Source organism: Podarcis gaigeae (assembly GCF_964106915.1).
Source record: "Podarcis gaigeae genome assembly, chromosome: 9".
NCBI classification, from domain to species: domain Eukaryota; kingdom Metazoa; phylum Chordata; class Lepidosauria; order Squamata; family Lacertidae; genus Podarcis; species Podarcis gaigeae.
The window spans coordinates 6,516,360-6,543,818 of record NC_139685.1 but is presented as its reverse complement, the minus strand read 5'-3'; the positions used below and the strand labels follow the sequence as shown (position 1 = coordinate 6,543,818).

Genomic DNA, 27,459 nt, shown 5'->3' with positions numbered 1-27,459 from the left:
TGGGGCTAGTTTGGGCTGAGTTCCAAGGCAGTCAAGACTGAATTCCGAACCAGATGTCCCTAGGAAGTGAACATTTCACCCACTGAAATTGATTGGCGGGGGATTAAAGACAGGGAAAGAACAAATTTCTCCACACAACATGCAGTTGATTTGTGACATTTGCCACCAGTGCCTTTAATAGAGAATTCAACAATTTTGTTGGAGTGGAAGTCATTCAACAGCTGCTGGCTCAGTAGAAGACCCATCTTCACAGGCAGTCGTGCTCCACTGTTGCTGGACGAGGGGGCAGCAGCTTAAGAGGCCTAATGCCTTTAAGGCCTGTCTGTGGGGCCTCCCCGCAGCACTGCAAGAAGCTGGGTGCTGAACCGCTGAGCTGCCTGATCTAGCAGAGTTTGTCTAACATTCTTAAGCCTTCTAGACTTGCCTCTGGCTTGGCCCTAAGACTATGGGAAGACCTGTGCAGCAAGCATGCTTTTTCCCTCCAGTGTCTAAACCGGGGTGGAGAACCTTTCTCAGCTCTGGGGCCACGTTCCAGTGGTGGGTGAAGCCACCAGCCCTGGTCCAAATTATACTTCGTGGGAGTTAAGGAGTCCCACTCCAAATTATTAATCTCAATGCTAGTGTCTCCCTTTTTTGCATTTAGGAAAAACGGCCACTGGACACCCAGGGATCTTTATGCACAGATATGAGTGGACCGGTCAGGCGGCTCCCCATCCCCCTTGAAGGAGGCTCCTTGTATCTTGTCTTGCCCCAGAGGCTAATGGGAACTCTTTCTCCTTTCACAGCTGGGAGTCCAGAGGCCCTAGGGTCAAGTGGATGGGCTTGTCTGGAACCAAGATGAGTTTGAAAGTGGTGTTGATGTCCACTCCCCTCTTGGTCTCAATCTTGAAGCTCTCCAACATCTAGAGAGATGGAAGGAAGGGGGGTCAAGAGAAGCATTTAGTACCAGGGTGCGATCCAAGAGAACAAGTAGGCTTGTGAGGGCATAGCCAGGAGCCCCAAGACTCAGATTTGGAGGTCCATACCCAGGGCAGCAAGTTTTAAATCTCAGAGACTCATGCTGTACAGTGGTGCCCCGCAAGACGAATGCCTCGCAAGACAAAAAACTCACTAGACGAAAGAGTTTTCAATTTTTTGAGGTGCTTCGCAAGACGAATTTCCCTATGGGCTTGCTTCGCAAGACGAAAAAGTCTTGCGGGTTTGCTTCCTTTTTCTTAAAGCCATTAATACCCGGGGAATCCGCGCTCTGCAAGACAAAAAAATCGCAAGGCGAAGCAACTCGCGGAATGAATTAATTTCGTCTTGCGAGGCACCACTGTATATAAATAGCTCCTTTTTCTATCACTGAAAAGGAAAATACAGATTGTGTCTCAGTATTACTGACAGTAAACCCAAGTCCATGCAATTAGCGTAGGGCTGCACATGATTGGTTTCAACAGGGCTATTCTGAACAAGTAAGTTGGATAAAGCAGTATGCCCTTGTTGTTTTGTATCAAGATGCCACTTGCCACCAGTGGCGTAGTGTGGGTTGTCAGCACCCGGGGCAAGGCAAGTAATTTGCGCCCCCTAACCCTAACCCCCAGATGTTGCGCCCGGTGCGGCCGGCCCCCCTGCACCCCCCACGCTACGCCACTGCTTGCCACACCTTTCAGTGGAAAGGTGGGATACAAATTTAAGCTAATAAAAAAAATAATTGGATGTGATGAGCCTTTTTCAATGGCACCTTTTTCCATTGCTTTGGTACACAGAACTGGACATGGGACTCCAGCTGGTGTCTGACCAAAGCAAAGCAGAGCAGTACCATGACTTCCCTTGATCTGGACAAAAGTCTTCTGTGGATACAGCCTAGAATTGCATTAGCTGTTTTTGCAGCTGCATCACACGGTTGACTCATAATAATAATAATAAAATTTTATTTATATCCCGCCCTCCCCAGCCGAAGCCGGGCTCAGAGCGGATAACAACAATAAAAGTAACACAGCATTCTAAAATCAACTCACTCTAAAACCAATTCAGAATCAAATTAATGGCAACCATTGGGCTAGAGTTCTATGAGGATTACCGAAGGAGGGGGTCAGACTGTGCCTTGGTCAAAGATCTGGTGGAACAGCTCTGTCTTGCAGGCCCTGAGGAAAGATGTCAAGTCCCGCAGGGCCCTAGTCTCTTGTGACAGAGCGTTCCACCAGATCGGGGCCACAGCCGAAAAAGCCCTGGCTCTGGTTGAGGCCAGCCTAACCTCCCTGCATGTTGAGAATGCAGTCTCCTAGGACCCCGAGATCCTTCTCACGTGTCTTGCTACCATCCAGGCATCCCCCTTCCTATATTGGTGCACCTGGTTATTCATGTCACGGGGGAGGCAGGGCCAGACTCACATGGATCAAGAAGAGCTGCATCTCTAGCTCAGCAATCCGGCGCCCAAGGCACTGGCGTGGGCCAAAGCCAAAGCCCAGCCCCCGGAAGTACGTGGAGTCCGCCTGCAGCCACCTGTGCGGGTTGAACTGCTCGGGCTTGGTGAAAAACCTGGGATCCCGGCCCATTGCGTAAAGTCCCACCTGGACCAATGTCTGTGCAGAGGAGGAAAAGGGTTAGTGAATATATACCTAGGTTTTCAGATTTTTCAGGTATGTGGCCCAATGGCGGGTCTAGGAGAGTGCAACTGGCTCAGTAACACCAGGCATGGAGCTTTTGGGACACCGCAGCAGGCGCCACAACTATGACGTCCCAGATATGAGCACCAGATTTTGCAGTTGCACAGGATACCACTGAAATTTGAGACGCCAAGGTCTGCCATTGATGTGACCCTCCTCCCAATTCCCCTTTGGTGGTTAGATTAGGCTTGGCTAGGCTCGCTTTATTAAATATATGTTTTGCTTCCCACTAAAGTCCCTAAGCGAGTCACAACCAAGTAGTAATAATAATGAAAATGCAGCCATCAAGTCACACTAAGATATTTAAAATGGGTTTAATGGTACAGTGATGCCGCCCTAAGGCCCAGGAAAACAAAGAAAATCTTTGCTGATCACTGAATTGGATCATGGCATCTGTCAGGGAACTGCCATCGGGGCCAGAGGGAGAGAGGGAGCTCCAGAGGGATTCCGGAGAGCGTCCCGGGATGGGGAGAAGCAGCCCATCTTCTGGGGAAGGAAATCAGCGCAGCACCAGTGGAGAAGGGGGGCAGATGGGGGAATTGGCGAGGCAGTCCCATGACTCCTCGCCGGGGACCAGCGGGGAGAGCACGGGTCCTCCGCTGCCCACACCCTCCTTGCGCAGAAGGCTTCCACGCAGGGAGAGTAGGCGGAGACTAGGCGTCAAAAAGCTTCTTTGCTGGAAGAAGTTCAAGAAACGCCCACTGATGGATTCTGCCAGCGATTGAGACAGCCACGGGCGAGAGGCTGTCCGGACAGAAAAGGTTCACTCAGGCAACCCAGCCAGGTGTGGCACCGATGTACGCACAAGCAACCCCTAGAACCATTACAGCATCATTATCAACACACAGCATCACAACGGTAATGGTAGATCAAAGAATGGTGCGTTTCCATCTTGGTTACTCACCTTGGCAGGAATACAGTAATTCTGAAGAATGATCTCTTGTGCCACGTATCTCTGTAACGTCACTGCGACCGGGTGGAGCCTTCAGGAAAGACCGGGGGGGGGGGAGAGACATTCATCCACTCAGCCCTAATCCACTCTGGAGAGCTTAACCCCAGAGGTTAGGTAAAGGTCGGGACCCCTGACCATTAGGTCCATTCGTGACCGACTCTGGGGTTGCGGCACTCATCTCGCATTATTGGCCGAGGGAGCCGGCGTACAGCTTCCAGGTCATGTGGCCAGCATGACTAAGGTGCTTCTGGCGAACCAGAGCAGTGCACTGAAACGCCATTTACCTTCCCGCCGGAGTGGTACCTATTTATCTACTTGCACTTTGACGTGCTTTCGAACTGCTAGGTTGGCCGGAGCAGGGACCGAGCAACAGGAGCTCACCCCGTCGTGGGGATTCGAACTGCTGACCTTCTGATTAGCAAGTCCTAGGCTCTGTGGTTTAACCCACAGTGCCACCCATGTCCCACCCCAGAGGTAGTAGCATAGAATTGCAGAAGTGGAAGGGACCCATTCCTGCCAACCCGATTTGTCCTACCACCACCCTCTTTCCCCACTCCTTGCCACGTACCCAAAGTTAGACTGCAGGCAGCCTCTGGAGCCTGGGTGCTTCCCCCCTATGTGGCAATCCTTCCACCCTAGACAGGGACCGCCCCATCGCCTGCTGCCCTACCTCAGTGTCTCCTTGATAGCAGCTTTGAGCAGCGGCACAGATTTCAACATCTTCAGGACATCCCCCTGGGAAGACAACCTGGCAGCAAGGATCTCCGACCGCAGCTGCTCCTGCAGGCCAGGAGCCCGGGCCAATTCATACATTGCCCACTGGAGGGTCATTGAAGTCTGGAAGCACACCAGGAATCAATGGGGAGAGAAGGAAGGAGATACTGGACTGGCTTCTGTCCCAAATATTTGTACATACTAGATCGATGCCTTCTTCAAACGTATTATCTTGTTTCATAAAATTTATGCACTGCTTGGTTGTAAGATAAACCTCTCAAAGCAGTTTCCAGCAATAAAGCATAAATTTATCAGTAAAAACAATTATTTTATACCGTCAAAAAAATCAGCGATAGACTAAAAACAGATTAACATTCACATTGACTTTCTAAACTAGGGGTCAGCAACCTTTTTCAACCATGGGCTGGTCCACCGTCCCTCGGACCATGTGGTGTGCAGGACTATTGGGGGGGGGGAGGGGGAATGAACGAATTTCTATGCCGCACAAATAACCCAGAGATGCATTTTAAATAAAAGCACACATTCTACTCATGTAAAAATACCAGGCAGGCTCCACAAATAACCCAGAGGTGCATTTTTTTAAAAAAGGACACATTCTACTCTTGTAAAAACACGCTGATTCGTGGACCGGATTGAGAAGGCGATTGGGCCGCATCCGGCCCCCGGGCCTTAGGTTCCTACCCCTGTTCTAAACATCTGGTGGACTTGTCTGAACAAGAATGTTTCCAGAGGTCGCTGAATAGAGTACAGCGATTTCAATAGGCAGGGAGTTCCAGAGTGTCACACTAAAAAACTGAGTTCTTACAAATGTGAAACAGGTGCTAAGTGTCTCCTGTAACAGTTTGGTTTAGAGGCAGGCACTGCTGAGAAATTCAGTTCAGGACCCCTTTAAAGCCAGATCTCTACAACTCACACTTGTTGTCAACAGCCCTGCCTGCATCTCTTACCGTGTCTACACCTCCTGCCATCATCTCTGTGACGCTGGCTTTCGTATCTTCGAGAGGCAGCTTGTTCTGCAGCAAGAGGCTGGCCAAAATGCCCGTGTACTCTTGGTCACTTCTCCGTTTCAGGCGGAGGTCTCGGTAGATGTTCTGGATACACTTGTCAGCTGGTGAGACAGAGAGGAAGAAAGTGGGCGCTGTGTCCAGTTCTGGGCACCACAGTTTAAGAAGGATGTTAACAAGCTGCAAGGGGTGCAGAGGAGGGTGACCAAGGGTTTGGAAACCAAGACTTAGGAGGAACATTTGTAGGAGCTTTGGATGTTTAGCCTGGAGAAGAGGAGACTGAGAGGAGGTAGGAGAGCCATCTTCAAATACCTGAAGAGTTATCACATGGTAGATGGATCAAGCTTATTTTCTGCTGCTCCAGAGGGAAAGACCCGAACGAATGGACACAAGTTACAAGAAATGAGATTCTAAGACTGTCTCACCAGAGTGGTGCATGCTCTAGTTATCTCTCACTTGGACTACTGCAATACGCTCTATGTGGGGCTACCTTTGAAGGTGACCCAGAAACTACAACTAATCCAGAATGCGGCAGCTAAACTGGTGACTGGGAGTGGCTGCCGAGACCATATAACACCGGTCTTGAAAGACCTACACTGGCTCCCAGTACATTTCCGAGCACAATTCAAAGTGTTGGTGCTGAACCTTAAAAACCCTAAATGGCCTTGGTCCAGTATACCTGAAGGAGCGTCTCCATCCCCATCGTTCTGCCCGGACACTGAGGTCCAGCGCTGAGGGCCTTGTGGTGGTTCCCTGACTGTGAGAAGCCAAGTTACAGGGAACCAGGCAGAGGGCCTTCTCGGTAGTGGCTCCCGCCCTGTGGAATGCCCTCCCACCAGATGTCAAAGAGAACAACAACTACCAGACTATTAGAAGACATCTGAAGGCAGCCCTGTTTAGGGAAGCTTTTAATGTTTAATAGACTACTGTATTTTAATACTTTGTTGGAAGCCACCCAGAGTGGCTGGGGAAACCCAGCCAGATGGGTGGGGTATATTTAATAAATTATTATTAGTAGTAGTAGTAGTATTAGTATTAGTATTAGTATTAGTATTAGTATTAGTATTAGTATTAGCATTAGCATTAGCATTAGCATTTCATAGGCCATTGTGAGAACAGGATGCTGCACTACAGTAGATGGGCCATTGGCCTTATCCAGGAGGCTCTTTTTCTGTTCTTACTGTTCTTTTACAGTTAACGAAAAGCATTTCCAAATAAATTAAGACCTCACTGTGTGACCTTGGAGAACGCTGCATGGATAGCACAGGGCGAAACGGATAAATGACCATATGTCAGCTTTTAATGTTTACACGTTCCTAGATGTAGCCTTGATGCTGAAGGCAAGCTGGGGCTCTGAGTCTCCCTTGCTCTGCCCCCCTCCCCTCCTCCTTCAACTGCTTAGACACCATTCCTGTGATTCATTGAAGCATCTCAAAGGCCTTCTTTCCCACCCCTCCACCCCCAGGTGGAGCTTGGAGCTACTCTTTGCCATGTTGCTCTTTCGGGTTTGGGGGACCTGTGGCCCTCCAGATATCCCTGAGCAACTTCTCCTATCATCCCTGGCAACTGCCCGTGCCTCTAGTAGAAACTGGAGGGCCAGCAGTTTCCCACTCCTGCTCTCCTTTTCACAATCAATGGTGTGGCGGACAGCCGAGCCAGACCAGGGTCTGGTGATGCCATGTCTTGGAATTCCACCCAAGGGCTGGACCCTCTCTCTGATTGGCTGTCAAGACAGCCAGTCAAGGGGGAGCAGAGCCATCACTTTGAGAGTGAGAATAAAAGGAGCCATTTTGAGGGAGATGGTTTAAGAGGGAGCCAGAGGGAAAGTTAAGGAAGGTTGGCTCTGGTCTGTCGTTGTAACATACACCCTGAGGAAAACACCTACAGCTAGAGAAAGGAGTCTGGAAATAAGCAGAGCATCAACCATCTAGTCTAGGAACCTGTAACACCTAATGGAAGAGCAATGACTGAAATAAGCCACTGAAGTTTAAAAGAAGCTGTGCATTCACTACCTTGTTCAGAATACAGTCACTAGATTTAGTATAATTATTAACAAGTTATCTGTTTCCTGAAAGACCTTGATCTCGTGACACTTCATTTGTTTTGCCAACTTTGTTTTGTAAAATCAGAGTCAGATAAAATAAATCCGAGAACTCTTTTCTAGTTGTAGATATTTCCCTCAGAGTGGATGTGTTCTTGAATTCTGGTTATCACAGAATCTTAGAACTAGTGTCGGAAGGGATCCCAGAGGTCTTCTAGTCTAACCCACCACAATGCAGGAAAGGAACTAAAGCAACGTGTTTCTTGCTGACCTGAATGCAGGAGAGAGAGAAATCTGAGCATGTTTAAGGACTAGCCTACTGTGCAAAGGTAAAACTTGCAATTCCTGCTCTGCCCCATCCCCTGGGAGGTTGCTTAGGTCACCTCCCAGGTTGCCAGGTTCTAGGTTGCCTAGAAAGTAACCTAGAAGGCCCTTGACTTTAGAAAGGTGCCGCATGCTTGGGGCTCCATGTAAACACATGCTCACCATGCTTGAAGATGGTGTCCCAGGCCTTCACATGGTCCAGCCAGATCTTGGAGTTGATCCTGCGCAGAAGGCTCGGCGGGAGATACAGCATCGGCGAGGTAGTGTTGAACATCAGGGTTACGGCATCGATGAACTCCTGGCTCTCTGGGTCAATGATATCCTGCAGGAGTCCCAGCCGTGTACCGTACAGGACATTGCACACCGCTGGGCAAAAGGGCAGAAGGAGAAAATGAATCCCTGCTGTACAGAAACGCCCCATACTCTGTCCACTTGGGGGTGGGAGTCAAATGGGTAGCACTTTGGCCGCACATCCCACGGGTGACCCTACGGGTCCCTTCCATCCCTGCAATTCTATGATTTCCTGTGGCTGGGTGCCGTTGCACAATGGACTTTAAGATCTCAAGAACATAAGAAAAGCCTTGGCCCAGCATCCTCTTCTCACAGTGGCTGAACAGTTGCCTGTGGGAACCCCACAAGGCCGGGTCCGAGCATAACAGCAAGTCTCCCCTCCTGCTCTTTCTAGCAACCGGTCATTTGAAAGCAATGCTGCCTTCAACTGTGGAGGTAGAGCCATGGTGGCTCATAGTCACTGACAACCCTCTCCTCCTCCATGGGTTTCTCTAATCCTCTTTTGAAGCCATCACATGTTGGTAGCCATCGCTGCCTACTGCAGGAGGGAGTTCCACAGTTTAACTCAGGGCCAGTCCTACAGTGAGGCAGAGTGAGGCAGCAGGTGTTGAGGTAGCAGAAGAGGCCAGAGCTGAGTGGCATGTGCCTTGCCCTGTAGTGGAAGACAATGGCCTATGGAAGGCTTCTGCATGTGCCTTGTGGGAGGGCGCCATCTGGTCTTTTACCTTGTCTTTTACCTCAGCCAACACCATAGCAAGGTGTGAATGGGAAACTCTTTGGAAAATGACTGGCAGAATCTGGGACCAAGGAGAAGAGTCGGTGGAAGAAGATTGGAAAAAAATTAAAGTTTATCTTCAAAAATATTGCAAAATTAAGGATTGTTAGAAAGATGTTGGGAAAGAAAATTACGTGGTTTTAGTAGAAATGACATAAAGGATTAAGTAAAAATGAGTTGGTGAAAGAGAGAATGTAAAATTATAGTATATTAAGACAAATTATTAAGATAAAAACAAGGTTGGAAGGATTTGCTGAAATAACAATTTGAATTAGAATACAAAAATGGAAGGTGTGAGGAGGTCAAGGAAATAAGTAAAGGAAAGAAAGCTATGTAAAGCAGTGTTTCCCAACCTCAGGCCTCCAGATGTTTTTGGCCTACAACTCCCATCATCCCTAGCTAGCAAGACCAGTGGTCAGGGATGATGGGAATTGTAGTTCAAAAACAGCTGGAGGCCCAAGGTTGGGAAACACTGATGTAAAGGTTCGATTTGTTCTTTTTTTTTAATTGATTGTATTTTTTCTGTCTTTTTATTTTTCTTTTTTCTCTTTTTTCTTTTTGTAACCTTTAAAATTTTGAAGAAATATTATTTTTAAAAAAAGGAAACTCTTTGGAAAACATGAGTTTTACGGCCTGTTACACAAGTGAAGAAAATATGGTGAAAATGCAGTTCAGGTGGTACCTTACACCATCAAAACTCTCCAAGATGTATAAAAATATTTCAGACAAATGTTGGCGGTGAGGAGAAACAAAAGGAGATATGTACCCTATGTGGTGTACATGCCAAAAAATTTAAGAGTTCTGGAACCACATCTATGATGAGATGAAAAAGATCTTTAAATTATCATTTGCAAAGAAGCCAGAAGCATTTCTACTTGGAATTTTAGGCAGTGATATCCCGAAAAATATAAGAGAAATCTTTATATGTGCAACAGCCGCTGACCGGTTATTAATTGCATCGAACTGGAAAGGGGGGAAAGTACCAACAGTAAGGGAATGGCAGAATAAGTTATTAGACTATGCAGAACTGGCTCAATTGACAGATAGATTAAGGGGAAATACAAAACAATCATTCATGCAAAAATGGGATATGTTCAAGAAATACCTACAAAAATATAACAACAACATAACATCTATGGCAGCATTTGAATGACCCTTGTGTAAATTAAATACTACTAAGCAAGGAAAAACAGTACGATATGTTGTAAGAAAGTACTAGAGACTATAGTAAGAGTGAGGTAAGAAGTATAAGTACATTCAATGTCGTAAATGTAACTTACATCGGGAAATGACGGGAAGTCTGTTTTCATATAATTTACTTTATTGGATTTTTTACTTTGGTTTATTTTTGTTTAGTTAGAAATTATAAGAAAAGAGCATGCACAAATACAAGTTTAAATCAATATTTAATGGTATAATTATTTAAGGCTGTACATGTACCTAAGATTGTGTGTGAATGTAAAATAAGAAGAAGAAGATTTATAAAGGTAAAGGGTAAAGGGACCCCTGACCATTAGGTCCAGTCGTGGCTGACTCTGGGCTTGTGGCCAGCAAGACTAAGCCGCTTCTGGCGAACCAGAGCAGCACACAGAAACGCCGTTCACCTTCCCGCCGGAGTGGTACCTATTTATCTACTTGCACTTTGATGTGCTTTCGAACTGCTAGGTTGGCAGGAGCAGGGACTGAGCAACGGGAGCTCACCCCATCGCAGGGATTCGAACTGCCGACCTTCTGATTGGCAAGTTCTAGGCTCTGTGGTTTAACCCACAGCGCCACCCGCGTCCCTAATAAGATTTATAGGAAACGGAAAAGGAAAAAAGAAGAAGAACATAAGAAAATTCTGCTGGATCAGGCCAATGGAACATCCTGTTCTCACAGGGGCCAACCACAGGCCCCAAGGAGAAACCCATAAGCAGTGGAAGACCAAGACACTCCCCTTCTGTGGCTTCCAGCAACTGGTATTTGGTAGCCATGCTGCCTCTGACAGTGGAGGCATCTGTATCGTCTCTCAGTAAAGGTAAAGGTAAAGGTACCCCTGCCCATACGGGCCAGTCTTGACAGACTCTGGGGTTGTGCACCCATCTCACTCAAGAGGCCAGGGGCCAGCGCTGTCCGGAGACACTTCCGGGTCACGTGGCCAGCGTGACATCGCAGCTCTGGCGGGCCAGAGCCGCACACAGAAACGCCGTTTACCTTCCCGCTGGTAAGCGGTCCCTATTTATCTACTTGCACCCGGAGGTGCTTTCGAACTACTAGGTTGGCAGGCGCTGGGACCGAGCAGCGGGAGCGCACCCCGCCGCAGGGATTCGAACCGCCGACCTTTCAATCGGCAAGTCCTAGGCGCTGAGGCTTTAACCCACAGCGCCACCTGCGTCCCTATCTCTCAAGCCACCGCTTATTCCTGGAATCATAGAACAACAGAGTTGGAAGGGACCCTGGGGGTCACCTAGCACACTTTCCTGCAATATATTCCCTCCCACTGAGCCCCCTTGCCCACTCACACTCCAGAGCAAACCGGAACAGCTCGTTGCTGAGGTCAGCCGTCCATTTCCCCTGCCCACTTCTTTGGATCTGTGTGTGCACTCTCCGGACAAAATCTTCCCCCACCTCGTTCAGGAGAGGCACAAAGTGATCGGTCATCTTGAGGGACAGGGCCTCCTTGTTGATGGCCAGGCGGTCATGGCGCCAACTCTCGCCACTCCTAAGTGGGTGAAAGAGAAACAGAAGGATCAGCGAGGACAGATCCCAGGGAAATGCAGAAGAAACGTATGCAGGGTCTTACATCATTTCATATTACTTATTTATCTCATGACATTTATCATTGTAAAAAGAAAACCCTCAAAACAGGTTTCGTTTAATAAGAAGATAAAGCAATAAAATTCATAATAAGGAGAATTAATAAAAAATGTAAGACTTTCAAGATGCTAAAATAAAAATAGACTGAAAACAGGTTAAACGTTGCATCAACTATCTAAGCATCTGGGTAGGCTTGTCTAGATAAGAATTTTTTTAGCCAGCACCAAAAAAAGTCCAGTAAAGCCATTTGCTTGGTATCCATTGGCGGGGAGTTCCAAAGTGTAGGTGCTGAAAGGTGGAGGTCTTGTGAAAGCGGAGCGGGTGTTCTTTGGCACCTGTAACAGGGGCAGTTCTGCCCATCGAAGTGATCAAGTGGGGCAAGGCATCATGTACTACCCCACATGATCATCTTGGGGGATATAATACTTCCCAGTGGCTGGCGGTCACCATTAAAATGGGCCCCAAAGTGGAAGTTACAGAAATTACCAATGATTGAGGAGTGGCAGGCAAAGATGATGGACTTTGCAGAACTGGCCAAACTGACCTGCAGGATTCAAGACCAGGACGATCAAAAATCTCAAAGGGACTAGAGTAAATTTATTGCATATTTGAATAATAATTGCAAAAATCTGAAGACACTAGCAGGACTGAAATAAATCCTAAAGCGTGGACAATAGGCTAAAGAGCTAAAGTGCGAGATAGGATTTGAAAGTGGAAAACCTGCAGAAGGGAGGGAGGGAAGCCACAAGCTTGGCAAAGCTGAAAGTAAATGTGTGTGTTATTGTATTGTTAAAATACTGTTTAAGGAGAAAAATAATAAAAATCTATTTAAAAAAAATAAAATAAAATGAACAGTCCTTCCCTAAGATTTCCTGCAGATGCCCTATGTATGCTTTTCTGCAGTTATTCCCCACCCCTATAGATTCCCTGGTCACAAAATGCCCTCTTGCCCCCAAAACACATCACACGGGCCTTACTTGAGAAGCACTCCGTATGCCTTATTGCGGAAGTCACGATAGGCCGTCCAGGGTGGTACCATGAACCTCTCTGGGTACACGCCTTCCGCTTTGAAGAGCAAAGCCGCATCCTTAGGATCAATGATGTTGACGCTTTCGTAGGTGCCCAGCTTCTCCCTGCAGCAAGAACAACGGGGAACATGGGTGAATTGCAACTGCTCACCACCCAGGCCTTCTCTTTTCTGGAAGAAGAACGTAAGGAGAGACCGCTGGATCAGGCCAACAGCCCACCTAGTCCGTCATCCTGCTCTTGGAGTGGCCAGCCAGTTGTGCCAGTGGGGAACCCACAAGTAGGACCTGGGAACAAGAGCATCACGCTCTGCTCCTGTGTTTTCCAGCAGCTGGTGTTCAGAAGCGCTGCTGGCTTCAGCCCTGGAGGCAGAACATAGCCAGCCATCACGGCTTGCAGCACTTGGCAGCTGCGTCCCTTCACCAACTAGCATCATGCAAGAAGGAGAAAAGCCTTTCTCCATGCCAGGCATACTTTTAGAAACTTCCATCATGTCACCTCTTACTTGCCTTTTCAGCAAGTAACACAAAAGTGTAGCAGCAGAAGACCCAGCATCAAACAGGCTGAACATGCTATAATTCCTGCACTGCAGGGGGTTGCGTTGATGTCGCTTAAGTTCGCTTCCAACTCTACAATTCTATGTCTCACTTGACAGTCCTCTGTTTAAAAGACTGTCAAAAGCATGGGTCGGCAACCTAAGGCCCATGGGCCAGATCAGGCCCAATTGCCTTCTGGGTCCGGCCCGCGGATGGTCCGGGAATCGCCGCGTGGATCGCCAGCGTGCACATTCTTTCCCTCTCCCTCACACGGCGTAGGTGTCTCCTCCCTCCCTCCTCCTGGCTTCTCCCCACCCTGCCTAGAGGAGGAAGGGGCTGGGCTTTGTTGGTGCCAGCAGCAGCAGTGCTTGAGCAGTCGCCATTTTAAGCAGCCCCTCTCCGGAGCCTTTTTGCGTGGTGCTCATCGTTCCTCCGCCACTGCCAGCCCCTGCTGCTCCCAAGACACAGGTAAGCAGTCACCAGGGCTCGTGGTGCTCTTGCATCATCCCCCCCCCAAAAAAAATATAGTCCGGCCCACCACAAGGTGCTGAGGGACAGTGGACTGGCCCCCTGCTGAAAAAGTTTGCTGATCCCTGATCAAGAGGGCAAGTTCCCACACAAATGCATCCTCTGTTCAAAAGGTTCAACCCCAGTGAGAGACAAGGCAGTGAGACAGCAGAAGCCTTGAAGTTACCTGTTCACAGTTAGCAGGTGTAACCAAACGATTAAACCCCTGGGTTGCAAACAATTTTCAGTAATATCCAAGGCAACACGATGACCAAGTACAGTGGTACCTTGGGTTACATACACTTCAGGTTACAGACACTTCAGGTTACAGACTCCGCTAACCCAGAAATAGTACCTCGGGTTAAGAACTTTGCTTCAGGATGAGAACAGAAATCGTGCTCCAGCAGCGCGGCGGCAGCAGGAGGCCCTATTAGCTAAAGTGGTGCTTTAGGTTAAGAACGGACCTCCGGAATGAATTAAGTACTTAACCCAAGGTACCACTGTACAACAATGCAATGTCAATATAAACTCTTTATAAAGTCTATACCGAACATTGAACAATATGAGAAACCTAATAAACAGAAATCTTATGAATCTCTGAAAATCACTAAATGTGCACTCTTGATGGATTCTCTTGAAAACAGAACCAAATAAACATAAGTCTTATAAGTCTCTGAAAGTCCTAGTAGACAATCAAGTCTCTGAAAAAAGCAATGGGTCAGATTCTTATCTGATGAAAACAAGCCGTTAAAGCTTTGTTTTATGACGACCAACAGATGTAGTGAACAGTGATTCCGATATAAGAGATTTATAAGATTTCAGTTTATTTGGTTTCTCATATTGTTCAATGTTCCATATAGACTATATAAAGCGTTTATATTGATATTGCATTGTTGTACTTGGTCATCGTGTTGCCTTGGATATTACTCAGTTAGCAGGTGGACAGCAGACCGACTGAGCTGGCAAACAGGTCCACTGGTCACACCCTTTTGAAATGAATTCCTGTTAACATTATGATACCTGCTATTTCATTCTCTGATGCTGAAATTGTCCTGAAGCAGCACAGTTAACCTATGGAACTCCCTCCTGCAAGAGGTTGTGATTGCCACAAACTAGGATGGCTGCAAAAGAGGACTGGACACATTCGAGGAGAAGGAAAGGGCTATCAATGGCAACTAGTCGGGATTGCTATGTTCTGACTCTACAGTTGGAGGCACAATGTTTCTGAATACCAGGGACTGGAAATCACGGGAGGGAAAGGGGTCCTGTGGTCAAATCCTGGTTTCAGGTTTCACATAATGGGCCACTGGAAGAACAGGGGGCAGAACTAAGATGGGCTCCTCTTGTCCTGATCCAGAAGGCTCTTATGTTCTTAAGCAAAAAGCAAAAAACAAAAACCACACCAAAATTGCTAGCAGTAAATTATATTTGATGGAACGATCATTTTGAAACACCCTGTTCTGCTGAGGCCAAAAATATTTTTATTAACTTATCTGAAAGACACACACCATCTCTAAAGACAGGGTTAGAGTAAAGAGCAAGGATTTGACGTGCAAAGTAAAAAGGTAAAAGTAAAGGACCCCTGGATGGTTAAGTCCAATCAAAGGCGACTATGGGGTTGCAGTGCTCATCTCGCTTTCAGGCCAAGGGAGCCGGCGTTTGTCCACAGACAGCTTTCCGGGTCATGTGGCCAGCAGGACTAAACCGCTTCTGGCGCAACAGGACACCGTGACAGAAACCAGAGTGCATAGACTTGCACTGTTGTGCTTTTCAAACTGCTAGGTTGGCAGAAGCTGGGACAGAGCAACAGGAGCTCACCCCGCTGTGCAGATTCGAACCACCAACCTTCCAATCAACATACCTAAGATGTTCAGTGGTTTAGAACACAGCACCACCCATGTCTTCCTCTATGTCATGGGTAGGCAAACTAAGGCCCAGGAGCCGGATGCGGCCCCATTGCCTTCTAAATCCAGCCTGCGGACGGTCCAGGAATCAGCATGTTTTTATATGAGTAGAATGTGTCCTTTTATTTAAACTGCATCTCTGGGTTATTTGTGGGGCATAGGAATACGTACACATATTTTTTTCAAAATACAGTGATACCTCGGGTTAAGTACTTAATTTGTTCCGGAGGTCCGTTCTTAACCTGAAGCTGTTCTTAACCTGAAGCACCACTTTAGCTAATGGGGCCTCCTGCTGCTGCCGCGCTGCAGCTGCACAATTTCTGTTCTCCTGAAGCAAAGTTCTTAACCTGAGGTACTATTTCTGGGTTAGCAGGGTCTGTAACCTGAAGCGAATGTAACCTGAAGCTTATGTAACCCGAGGTACTACTATATAGTCCGGCCCCCCACAAGGTCTGAGGGACAGTTGACCGGCCCCCTGCTGAAAAAGTTTGCTGACTCCTTTTGGGGCTGTGCTGGCAAGTGCTTTCTCTTAAGGAAAACATACACAAAACAATGGGAACTTTGGGCAACCCAGTCAGATGAGTGGGATATATATATATATATATATATATATATATATATATATATATTCCCCTAGATGTAAGATGTCCAACAATGGATCCAAACTACAAGAAAGAAGATTCCACCTAAATATTAGGAAGAACGTCCTGACAGTAAGAGCTGTTCCACAGTGGAATTTGCTGCCAAGGAGTGTGGTGGAGTCTCCTTCTTTGGAGGTCTTTAAGCAGAGGCTTGACAACCATATGTCAGGAGTGCTCTGATGGTGTTTTCTGCTTGGCAGGGGGTTGGACTCGATGGCCCTTGTGGTCTCTTCCAACTCTATGATTCTATGATTCTATGATTCTAACAAAGGGGCAACAAGAAAGCAGGTCTGAATGAGGATGGGCAATATTTAAAGATATTTGGAATAGTAAGCAGATGGCAAGGAGTTGCAATTTTTTTTGGTCTTCTAAGGGTTTTTTGGTCTTCTAAGGGGGCTTCTTGATATACAAAATCAAAACTAGAAAAAAACTAGAAAAACTAGAAAAAAATCAAATAAAACAAACTCTACAAACTAAGCAAGCTGATTTAAACATTTCCCCTCTGTAAATGGGTGCCTGCTTAATGGCATTGCCAGGAAAGAGGACAGTTTTGCATACTGTTTGCTAATTGATATGTATAGCTATAACTACACACATACACAGAGAAAGAGATTTATACAATGCCAAAGTCAGCAAATAAAGTCAGATGCAAAAAATCACAGAGTAGCTTAATCAGTTATCAGTTAAACAATCAAAACAGCCGAGTGATATGTTAGTTAAACAGAAAGAACAAAAATAAGACATGTTCAGAATTATATTCAATTCTTACTCAGAGAATACTGGCTGAAATTAGCCATGGCTCTTAGATCTCCTCTGAGTAAATGTTAGTTGAACATAACTCACAGTTATAATTGGAATTGTCACAATAATTACAATTGTCAAAGGGCCAGCCAGTTTGGGCCAGATTTTCCTTTGGGTCAGTGAGATTCCAGGCTAACAGCTCAGGGGGGGAAGGAAATGGCTTTTTGCGGGACCCACTGAAGAGGACAACAACACCATACAATTCAAAACAGCAACATTTAATTGCACATTTGTTCAAAATCCAGTTAAAACCATTTAGTTGAACTGACCAAAATTGATGACAAACTTTTCAAAGTCTGAAGCTCATTCACAGCTCCAGCACCCACCCATAGCTGTCAACTGTTCCCCTTTTTTAAGGGAAATTCCCTTATTCCGAATAGGATTCCTCGCAAGAAAAGGGAAAAGTTGACAGCCATGCGCCGACCCCTTGCCTCTTAGCGTCCCCCTGGGAGATCCCGCTGCCACCCCCTGCTTTGTGAACCAATCCTCTAAAGGACAATGGAAGCACATTTCCCCACCAAAGTGGCCTGGGAACTGTAAATTACCCCTCACATAGCACTGCGCCCAGCACTCATCGCAAACTACAGTTCCCAGGAATCGGAGCGAGGGGAGGGGTTGATGTCCTTTAAACAGCAGCAGTGGCGTAGCGTGGGGGGTGCAGAGGGGGCCGGCCGCAACATCTGGGGGTTAGGGTTAGGGGGCGCAAATCCACGAGTTAGGGGGCGCAAATTACTTGCCTTGCCCCGGGTGCTGACAACCCACGCTACGCCACTGAACAGCAGCCTAGTTTTAAGTGGTCCCATGAGCAAATCCAGTCCTTTTTTCTGGGGAGACGCGCAGGGGACGCGAACCCCTAAACGTTTTGTGAATCTAAATGCACCTGGGAAGGATGCGGAGGAAGCGGCGGCGGTGGCAGCAGGAGGGGAGAGGCAGGAAGGAAGCGGCCACCTGCGAGCTCCGCCGTCCTCTGATCCTCTGGCCTTGGGCGCCCCCGCCAAAAAGCTCCCTCCCCTTAGAGATGCGCCCTGCGCCCCTTCCCCTTCCTTCTCTTATTTCACTAATTTTCTCTCTCTTCTTCCCACCCCCATTGAAAGTATCTGCCAATGTCTGGTCGTCGTCCCCCTCTGTTTTACCATTTATTTTTGGATACAGGAAGGCTTCTGGAAGGACCTCAATTCCCCTTCTTTTCTGGATATATTTTTTAAAAAATAATTTCTGTGGTCCTTAATAATCAGTTCTTTCTTTCCTTCTTTCTTTCTTTCTTTCTTTCTTTTTCTTTCTTGGCAGAACCACAAATTCTGGTCTGAGAATTTGTGTTTTCCCCTCTGGGTTTCCCTTTTTTTAAAAAAAAAATATATTAAAAGCCATCTTTTGGAATAAGCCTTCTCTGTCCTGTCCATTTATTTATTTCCCCTGATTTGAACTATAAAAAGGTGATTTCTTTGAGTGAAAATGAAAGCACCCCTTAAACATATTTTTTTAGAAAAAAAGCAATGAGCAATTTTTTTCAGAAAGCCCAAGGAGCTGCTAGAAATGAGAGAGGGTGGAACATATCAGCCAAAAGAGACCCCCTTACCTGTAGATTGGCCCAAATTGCTGGAACTTCTTTACCATGATGTTGTGGACATTGTGGAAGCCGTCTTCCTTCCAGAAGTGGTACAGGTTGAGCCAGCTCTTCCTCCATTGGCCAGGTAATTGGTCAAATGGCCTGCCCACTTTCTCCCGCAAAGGAGAGGGGTGCAACGCTCCAGAAGCTGCGTGAACTCTGCGGTGGCCCAGAGGCCGGGTAGTTTCAGACCAGTATAAGATCCTCAAGCTGCTGGGGATGCCCATGCCAGGGAGGCAGAAACCATGCCTGGCTTGCATTGCAGCAGTAAGGAATAAAAGAAAAAAGGAAGAGAGAACAAAGCAGCCGGAGGAGAAATCCTTTGGAAGTGATGCAAGCTCTCCAAAGGTCAGGCTCTTATAGCAGCTGGGCTGCCGTCTCAAGGATGCCGAACGCCCAGTGGCTTTTGGCTTGAAATCCCAGCCCATTTGCCCGCCCCCTTTATGATATTATTCATTTGAACAAAGTCTTTTGGCTAAGATAACGTGTAACTTTAAAGGCAAGTACGGTACACACGAGATAAACCAAAAAAATAATGGGTAAGTAATTCTAAAGACATAATTTTAAAGTAATTCTAAAGTAATTCTTAAGGGACGCGGGTGGCGCTGTGGGTAAAACCTCAGTGCCTAGGACTTGCCGATCGCATGGTCGGCGGTTCGAATCCCTGCGGCGGGGTGAGCTCCCGTTGTTCGGTCCCAGCTCCTGCCCACCTAGCAGTTTGAAAGCACCCCTAAGTGCAAGTAGATAAATAGGTACCACTCCGGCGGGAAGGTAAACTGCGTTTCCGTGTGCTGCGCTGGTGCTGGCTCGCCAGAGCAGCTTCATCACGCTGGCCATGTGACCCGGAAGTGTCTTCGGACAGCGCTGGCTCCCGGCCTCTTAAGCGAGATGAGCACACAACCCCAGAGTCGGACACGACTGGCCCGTATGGGCAGGGGTACCTTTACCTTTTTAATTCTAAAGACAAGCAGATTCACTGATGACGATGAGAATGAATCGTAAAGGAAGCAGAAACCTTTTGCATTTTAAATCTAGACCTTAGGAACGGTTTCCTTGAAACGAAGGTCACTGGAGACAGATGGCATTTTCGTTGTTGCAAGGTTTATTTAAACATATATACAGGCTGGACGCAACATTGGAAACCTTTTTTAAAGCATTTCAGATACAGAAAATCAGAGGGCTGGGTGGGTAATTCCGTTACTAAAATTATATTGCACTCATATATCAAAGCCCCAAAAGACAAGCAATGGTCCAAATGGAACATCCTTGCAACAGAGTCCTATTTATTAGAATAGAAATTGTTAATAGCTGGAAATCACAGGATAGCACACAGAGAACAATTTTGGAAGTCTGGAAGTACAGAGGTGAGGTTTTTATTCCAGGCATTTCCCCAATAATCCCATCACATGAACATCCAGGCTTTTAGCTGAAGGATAGGGAAAGAAGCATTAATGCATTAAAAGAAATTAATTTTATTAACTTGCAAGATTTATATACAGTAGTAAAAAGATAAAGGTAAAGGACCCCTGACAGTTAAGTCCACTCACAAACGACTCTGGGGTTGCGGCGCTCATCTCACTTTACTAGCCAAGGGAGCCAAAGTTTGTCCGCAGACAGTTTTTCAGGGTCATGTGACCAGCACAACTAAGCTGCTTCTGGCAAAACCAGAGCAGCGCACGGAAACGCCGTTTACCTTCCCGCTGGAGCGGTACCTATTTATCTACTTGCACTTTTACATGCTTTCAAACTGCTAGGTTGACAGGAGCTGGGACCGAACAACGGGAGCTTACCCCATCGCGGGGATTCAAACCACCGACCTTCCGATCGGCAAGCCCTAGGCTCTGTGGTTTAGACCACAGCGTCACCCACATCCCTATGTACAGTGGTACCTTGGTTTAAGATCAACTTAGTTTATTAACAACTTTGGTTAAGAATGCTGCAAACCCGGAAGTAGATGTTTTGGCTTGTGAACTTTGCTTCGGAAGCAGAGCATGTTCCGCTTCCTGTTGAGTGTAAATTGAGTCCCCCGTTGCTATGTGAAAGCACGCCTTGGTTTAAGAATGCTTTGGTTTAAGAACGGACTTCTGGAACGGATTAAGTTCATAAACCAAGGTACTACTGTATATATGCCAGACCATTACCCAGAAGTGTGTGGAATTAAATTAGTACTGTCATCGGACAACAGCTTTTATACAGCAAGGTAACATAAGCTTAACTCAATCTGAAAAATTATGTCTTAATACAAGTGACCAGGAGAAAGGGTTTATATCTGTCTTATAAACCATGTTACCTAAACTGATGTGGGAGCAAAAGAGGCCCTAAAATGAGTGTGGAATTTAGCTGCTATGGATAATGAAGACCTTGGACCTTAGGCTGAAGGGAGGGTAATTACTACTGATGATGATGATGATAAAAACGATAATAGGATTGGGCAGCTGTGTAGGAAAACATCTTATAACACAACTTCAGCTAAATTCAAAGAAAAATCTTTGAAAACCATACAAAAATGAAATGGAATGGTTACCAAAATGGAGTGGTGGGACTGTGCCAAAGTTTCCCAGTTTGGGACAAGATATTTGCAAAAATAATGAAAATACTGGGAAAGTCTGGGAAAAAACACCTCCCCAAATAGCATTGTTGGGTGCATTCAGCGAAGACAACCAAGGGGTTTTATGAAAATGTTTAATTGATTGCTTATTTATGGCAGCAAGAATTTTCATAGCTAGAAAGAAGAGAGGGTTTAAATGCACAAAAGTAATTTGGGACATTGCATATTCTGAAGAACCGACACAAAAACTTTGTGCTTCATCAAGCACAAGAAGAAAACCTTTGCCCGACAAACTGTACCTGCTTGTATTAACAATTTCCTTTATATTGATGGGAACTTCTTAGCATTGACACTCAAACAATGTAGGGAATGTAGAGAAGTTAAAAATTTTGGGGAAATGATATACTGTACAATGAACTGAAAATAAATGTTTAAAATGACATTTGTGGAAAAAACCAGAAGCATTTTTTGTTAGGGTTTGTAGGACAAGACCTGCCAAGAAAAATAAAACACGACAACAGCGGCAAGAGTCTTGTTAGCACAAAGATGGAAGAACGAGGAAATCCCAACGAAAGAACAGAGGCAAGAAAAACTGATAAGCTATGCGGAACTGGCCAAGTTCACATATAAACTGCGTGACAAGGACAATCGTACTTCAAGGAAGAATGGGAATTTTTTACAAATTATTTAAAAAGACAAAAAAATGATTTAGCAGGTTTTGAATAAACATCCACAAATTTATTAGTTGAATATGTGATAGATAAGGCAATGATGTGTACAATTTTACAATATTCAGAGGATAATATGTGTAAAGAAACCGGAGAGATGAGCTGAGGGAAGTTCAGGGGGGGGGGATAAAAAAGGAGGGGATGTAAATGGATATATTGATTGATAAGCTGGTTGTTAAAGCTGGTTGTTTTTTGAGGCAGCACTTTGATCCAAACTTACATACCAAAGCAGATAGTTAATAAGATGAAATGTATACCTGAAGGAGCGTCTCCACCCACATCGTTCTGCCTGGACACTGAGGTCCAGCGCCGACGGCCTTCTGGCAGTTCCCTCGCTGCGAGAAGCCAAGTTATAGCGAGCCAGGCAGAGGGCCTTCTTGGTAGTGGCACCCACTCTGTGGAACGCCCTCCCACCAGATGTCAAAGAGAAAAACAACTACCAGACTTTTAGAAGACATCTGAAGGCAGCCCTGTTTAGGGAAGCTTTTAATGTTTGACGGACTATTGTTTGACGGACCCAGCCAGATGGGCGGGGTATAAATAAATAAATAAATAAATAACCCCCACTCCCCCCCCAAAAAAATGGTCTAACCATTTTAGCAATTGCTTTTTCTGCTAAATAAGACTCAAGCCTATAAAAATCATAAGATTTGAAGGGTTTCCTCATTGCAAGAGGTGAGCCGCTACAGGGAACCAGGCAGAGGGCCTTCTCAGTAGTGGCACCCTCCCATCAGATGTCAAGGAGATAAAGAGCTGCACAACTTTTAGAAGACATCCGAAGGCAGCCCTGTTTAGGGAAGTTTTAAATGTCTGGTGTTTTATTGTAGTTTTAATATTTTGTTGCAAGCCGCCCAGAGTGGCTGGAGAAACCCAGTCAGATGGGCGGGGTAGAAATAATAAAATTATTCTTCTTATTATTAATGGGACCTTTTCCTGAGCTGTACAATTAGTGATGGCGCATCCAATGGACAGACTAAGCATGTGCTTAGGGTACGGGGGCGAAATATGAGAAAGGTGTTTTTAAAAAGGGGGGGGATTTGACATTTAAAAAAATAAAAGACATTATAGCAGTCGTCATAGCAGGAAATCAGAACTTGTTTAGACTTCTTTCGCTCCATCCTTGCACTTTTACTCCATTTTGTCCTGCTGTCTTTTTGTTACTTATCTCCAGCTAAGGGAGGGAGCCTATTAACATATATAAGAATGCAAGGAAATCTCATGTGTTGAAATAAATCTATGGGCTTTTTATTTTAGAATGTTGTTTTGTGGTTTAGTGTTGTTTTAATTTTGAATTGCGTATAGTGGGGACACCATAATCTTTTCAGTGCTTAAAAAGCCTCTGAAGGTCTTAATCTGACCCTGTGTACATTCTGTTCTGACACAGCAGCAAAGTGTTCCTGTCAGCTTTTTCCACTGAAAACAGGAGGTTTCGAAACCCGTCGTTACAGAGTGCATAATTATTTGATTAACACTTTTACTTTCTTTTATTACATCCCTGTGTATATTTTATTAACAAACAATATAAATAAAATAATTAAGGGCATGAAGAAATACTATGACAGCAGGCTGAAAGCAGCCTAAAATTGGACATTATCACTGATCTTGTTGCTCCAATGCACTGCCAAAAAATACCATTTCCCCTAACAAACCTTACAGTCATACCTCGGGTTAAGCATTTTCGGGTTGCGCTCCAGGCGACCCGGAAGTAACGGAGCGCGTTACTTCCGGGTTTTGCCGCTCACGCATGCGCAGACGCTCAAAATGATATCATGCGCATGCACGGAAAGCAGCGAATTGCAACCCGCAGACGCAGGTTGCATTAGCTTCAGGATGCGAACAGGGCTCCGGAATGCTTCAGGTTACAGACGCTTCAGGTTACAGACTCCACTAACCCAGAAATAGTGCTTCAGGTTAAGAACTTTGCTTCAGGATGAGAACAGAAATCGTGCTCCGGCGGTGCAGCGGCAGCAGGAGGCCCCACTAGCTAAAGTGGTACCTCATGTTAAGAACAGTTTCAAGTTAAGAACAGACCTCCAGAACGAATTAAGTACTTAACCTGAGGTACCACTATATTCTTTTGTAATAAGTGAACTTAATAATAGTTACTAGGGACCACATTTTCTCAATCCATTCAGATACAGTAGGAGATACGCTTTCCTCGCAATTGTTAACAGCAGTCCTGTTTGTCTCCCTTGGGGTCCATTAGGGAAACTGAAGCACCTCTGGAGCCTGAATGGAGAGCTGGCTTGAAGCAAGAACCCCCTGCAATGCAGGAACCACGGCTAAGGAATCCCTGGCAGGTGGCCTTCTGACCTCTGCTTAAAAACCTCCAGTGAATCATAGAATTGTAGAGTCATAATGGACCCCAAAGGGTCATCTAGTCCAACCCCCTGCTATGCAGGGATCACAAATTCTGTGCCTGGTTTTTGGGGAGTAAGCACTGAGTTCAATGGGACTTATTCCATTATCCCTATCCCATGGGTAGGCAAACTAAGGCCCAGGGGCCGGATGCGGCCCCATCGCCTTCTAAATCCAGCCCACAGACAGTCCGGGAATCTGCATGTTTTTATTTAAAATGCATCTCTGGGTTATTTGTGGGGCCTGCCTGGTGTTCTTACTTGAGTAGAATGTGTCCTTTTATTTAAAATGGCATCTCTGAGTTATTTGTGGGGCATAGGAATTCGTTCATTTTTTCCCCCTTCAAAATATAGTCCGGCCCACCACATGGTCTGAGGGACGATAGACTGGCCCACGGCTGAAAAAGGTTGCTGACCCCTGATCTATAAGCTCATCTGCCATTCTTGTCCTCTTCCTCTGCCTCTTAATTGGCAATGATATTTCCAAAGAGTCAGTTCCCAATGTTTGATTTCCATCCACATTCAACTGTGAAATCTTCTTGTTACATTTATTTACAAATTCCAATGCCTTGCTGTGAACGTTATCAAATGTTCTTGTCTTCTCCTTCAACTTTGTTATAGCTGAATTTACTAAACTCCATGCAGTAAACATATCTAAATGACTTGTCTGCAAATAACTTGATAAAGGGGCTGTAGTTTCAAATATAAACAAGTAAATAAATGCTGTCAATGTTTTTTCAAACTTTATAAGACTTTGACGTAAAACATTTGCTTCTTGTTCTGTTTGTGCATCAAACTTGTCCGAATCTTGTATCACTGATTATAAGCATGTCAATAGATTTACAAAAGTACTAACAGCAGCAGCATCAAAACATCCAAATAAAGTTATTGCTGCATTGGATTTTCCTGACCTTCTTGTCTCACCAATTAGCTTTAATCATTTCATTTTTTTCTTGTCCTATACGTTTTCCAACAACTTCTATCTGTACAGCCATTCTCTTGTATGGTGTTTTCCCAAAAGTTGCTAAATTCTGGAGCAAATTAAAAAAGAAACTGCAGAAACGAAACATTTTGCTGTTTCAGTTATCAGCAAATTCTAGACATGGGCATAGCACCGTATGGGAACATGTTGATCAGCCACATCAATAATCTTACTTTGTCAACCATTATGTGGCGCTGTGATTAAACCACAGAGCCTAGGGCTTGCCAGTCAGAAGGTCGGCGGTTCGAATCCCCGTGACGGGGTGAGCTCCCATTGCTCAGTCCCTGCTCCTGCCAACCTAGCTGTTCGAAAGCACGTCAGAGTGCAAGTAGATAAATAGGTACCGCACCAGCTGGAAGGTAAACAGCGTTTCTGTGCACTGCTCTGGTTCGCCAGAAGTGGCTTAGTCATGCTGGCCACATGACCCAGAAGCTGTACGCCGGCTCCCTTGACCAATAAAGTAAGATGAGCGCTGCAAATCCAGGGTCGGCCACGACTGGACCTAATGGTCAGGGGTCCCTTTTACCTTTTATACTGGCCATAGTAGCTTGCAGCTCCCTCTGTACTATCAGACAAACATTTTGGGGGATCAATTTTAAGTGTTTCAACAGATCAAAAAGTCCCTGTCCTGTACCATCATTACTTGGCACAACTGAAAGCAGTTGCTCACAGATAACCCCTTTAAGTACATACCAGATAATAATGCTAAACTGATGGATGGATGAATTATCTTGTCTTGAATAAACTTGAATAGAATAATATTCTGCTTGAGAAACTTCATGACTAATTCTTTCTTGTATCATAATCTTAATAATTTGGATTAACATGTTAATAGTTGTTTCATAGTTGATTGTATTATCTTGGAATTTGTATTTTCAAGCTGCTCAAAGGTTGTTGTTGTTTAGTCGTTTAGTCGTGTCCAACTCTTCATGACTCCATGGACCAGAGCACGCCAGGCACTCCTGTCTTCCACTGCCTCCCGCAGTTTGGTCAGACTCATGTTGGTAGCTTTGAGAACACTGTCCAACCATCTCATCCTCTGTCGCCCCCTTCTCCTTGCGCCCTCCATCTTCCCCAACATCAGGGTCTTTTCCAGGGAGTCTTCTCTTCTGATGAGGTGGCCAAAGTATTGGAGCCTCAGCTTTAGTATCTGTCCTTCCAATGAGCACTCAGGGCTGATTTCCTTAAGAATGGATAGGTTTGATCTTCTTGCAGTCCATGGGACTCTCAAGTGTATGCTTGTTGTTTTTGTCCATGGAGTTTTCTTGGCAGGGATACTGGAGTGGCTTGCCGGTTCCTGCTCCAGGTAGATCACGTTTAGTCCAAACTCTCCACTATGACCTGTCCGTCTTGGGTAGCCCTGCATGGCATAGCTCATAGCTTCTTTGAGTTATTCAAGCCCCTTCTCAATGACAAGTCTCCATGAATGAGGCTCAAAAGTAATTAACCTTTTAAACTTATTGTCTAATATTTAAGGTGGCCCACTTGCCATTGGGCAAGCTGACACCCTGGCCAGTCCGCCACTGGGCTGGGTTCTCCCCTCCTCTTGGAATGGCCAAAGCCTCTTTGTGATGATGTAAACAAAATCTGCTCCTTTTCACTTATGGGATATCCAAGAACCCGTAGAGAGTCCTTAAGTAGGTTCCCTATCAGTAGGAGAAAATAACAGAGGCCAAAAGCAGCTAGTAAGCCTGATCTTTATTAAATTGTTGCAACAGGGTGCTCACACACACACACACACACCCCACGCAGGAGCGAGAAGGAACCCAGAACAATGGTGTGCAAGCCCTTATATAGACTTTTGAAATTGCCCACCCTGTAGCCCAAGACCACCCCCAAAAACATCATACATACATCACAGAAAGAGGCGGTCTACAACAAAAATCCTGTCTGCCAGGGTACCTGACAGTGGCCAATGATTGCTTACTTGGGCAGCCTGGCTATTCTTTTGTGATGGTAAATATTTTAATTCCTGAATCCAGGTCACCCTATTCTTACAAAGATGCCTTAAAGACAAGTAAGCAAAAGACAATGGAGAGGTTTTCCCATTTCATTCCTCTTTGCAGAGAAACCTTTGAGGTCAATTTGGGAGAGTCAAAATGGTTTCAGGATTATTCTCCTGTACTATTTGAGACATATGGTTTAAATACTTATGTATGTGTTTGCCTTGTAAATTCACGAACATTTAATTTATATATTTGAGACCTTAAATTCTTATAACTGATAAGAACAGCTTGTGACGTTTAAGAATTCCCTC

The 27,459-nt window shown here is 45.6% G+C and overlaps 1 protein-coding gene across 1 annotated transcript; it reads right to left on the bottom strand.

The window, feature by feature from the left end:
- Positions 1-145: 145 nt before the first annotated feature.
- On the bottom strand, positions 146-18,976 carry CYP11A1 (cytochrome P450 family 11 subfamily A member 1). Its single transcript, XM_083698399.1, has 9 exons — positions 18,558-18,976; positions 12,544-12,699; positions 11,272-11,471; positions 7,867-8,070; positions 5,283-5,443; positions 4,271-4,437; positions 3,553-3,631; positions 2,373-2,564; positions 146-902 (listed from the first exon to the last, which is right to left on the bottom strand). Exons 1-9 carry the CDS (start codon positions 18,845-18,847, stop codon positions 780-782), a joined length of 1,572 nt encoding a protein of 523 aa, XP_083554525.1. The 5' UTR covers positions 18,848-18,976; the 3' UTR covers positions 146-779.
- Between the last annotated feature and the right edge of the window lie 8,483 nt (positions 18,977-27,459).

Coding starts and splice junctions, on each gene's coding strand:
- CYP11A1 (XM_083698399.1), bottom strand. CDS start 18,847: ATGCAAGCCAGGCATGGTTTCTGCCTCCCTGGCATGGGCATCCCCAGC. Junction 4,438..5,282: donor TGGCAGGAGGTGTAGACACG/GTAAGAGATGCA, acceptor GTGTGCTTCCAG/ACTTCAATGACCCTCCAGTG. Junction 3,632..4,270: donor GCTATCAAGGAGACACTGAG/GTAGGGCAGCAG, acceptor TCTTTCCTGAAG/GCTCCACCCGGTCGCAGTGA.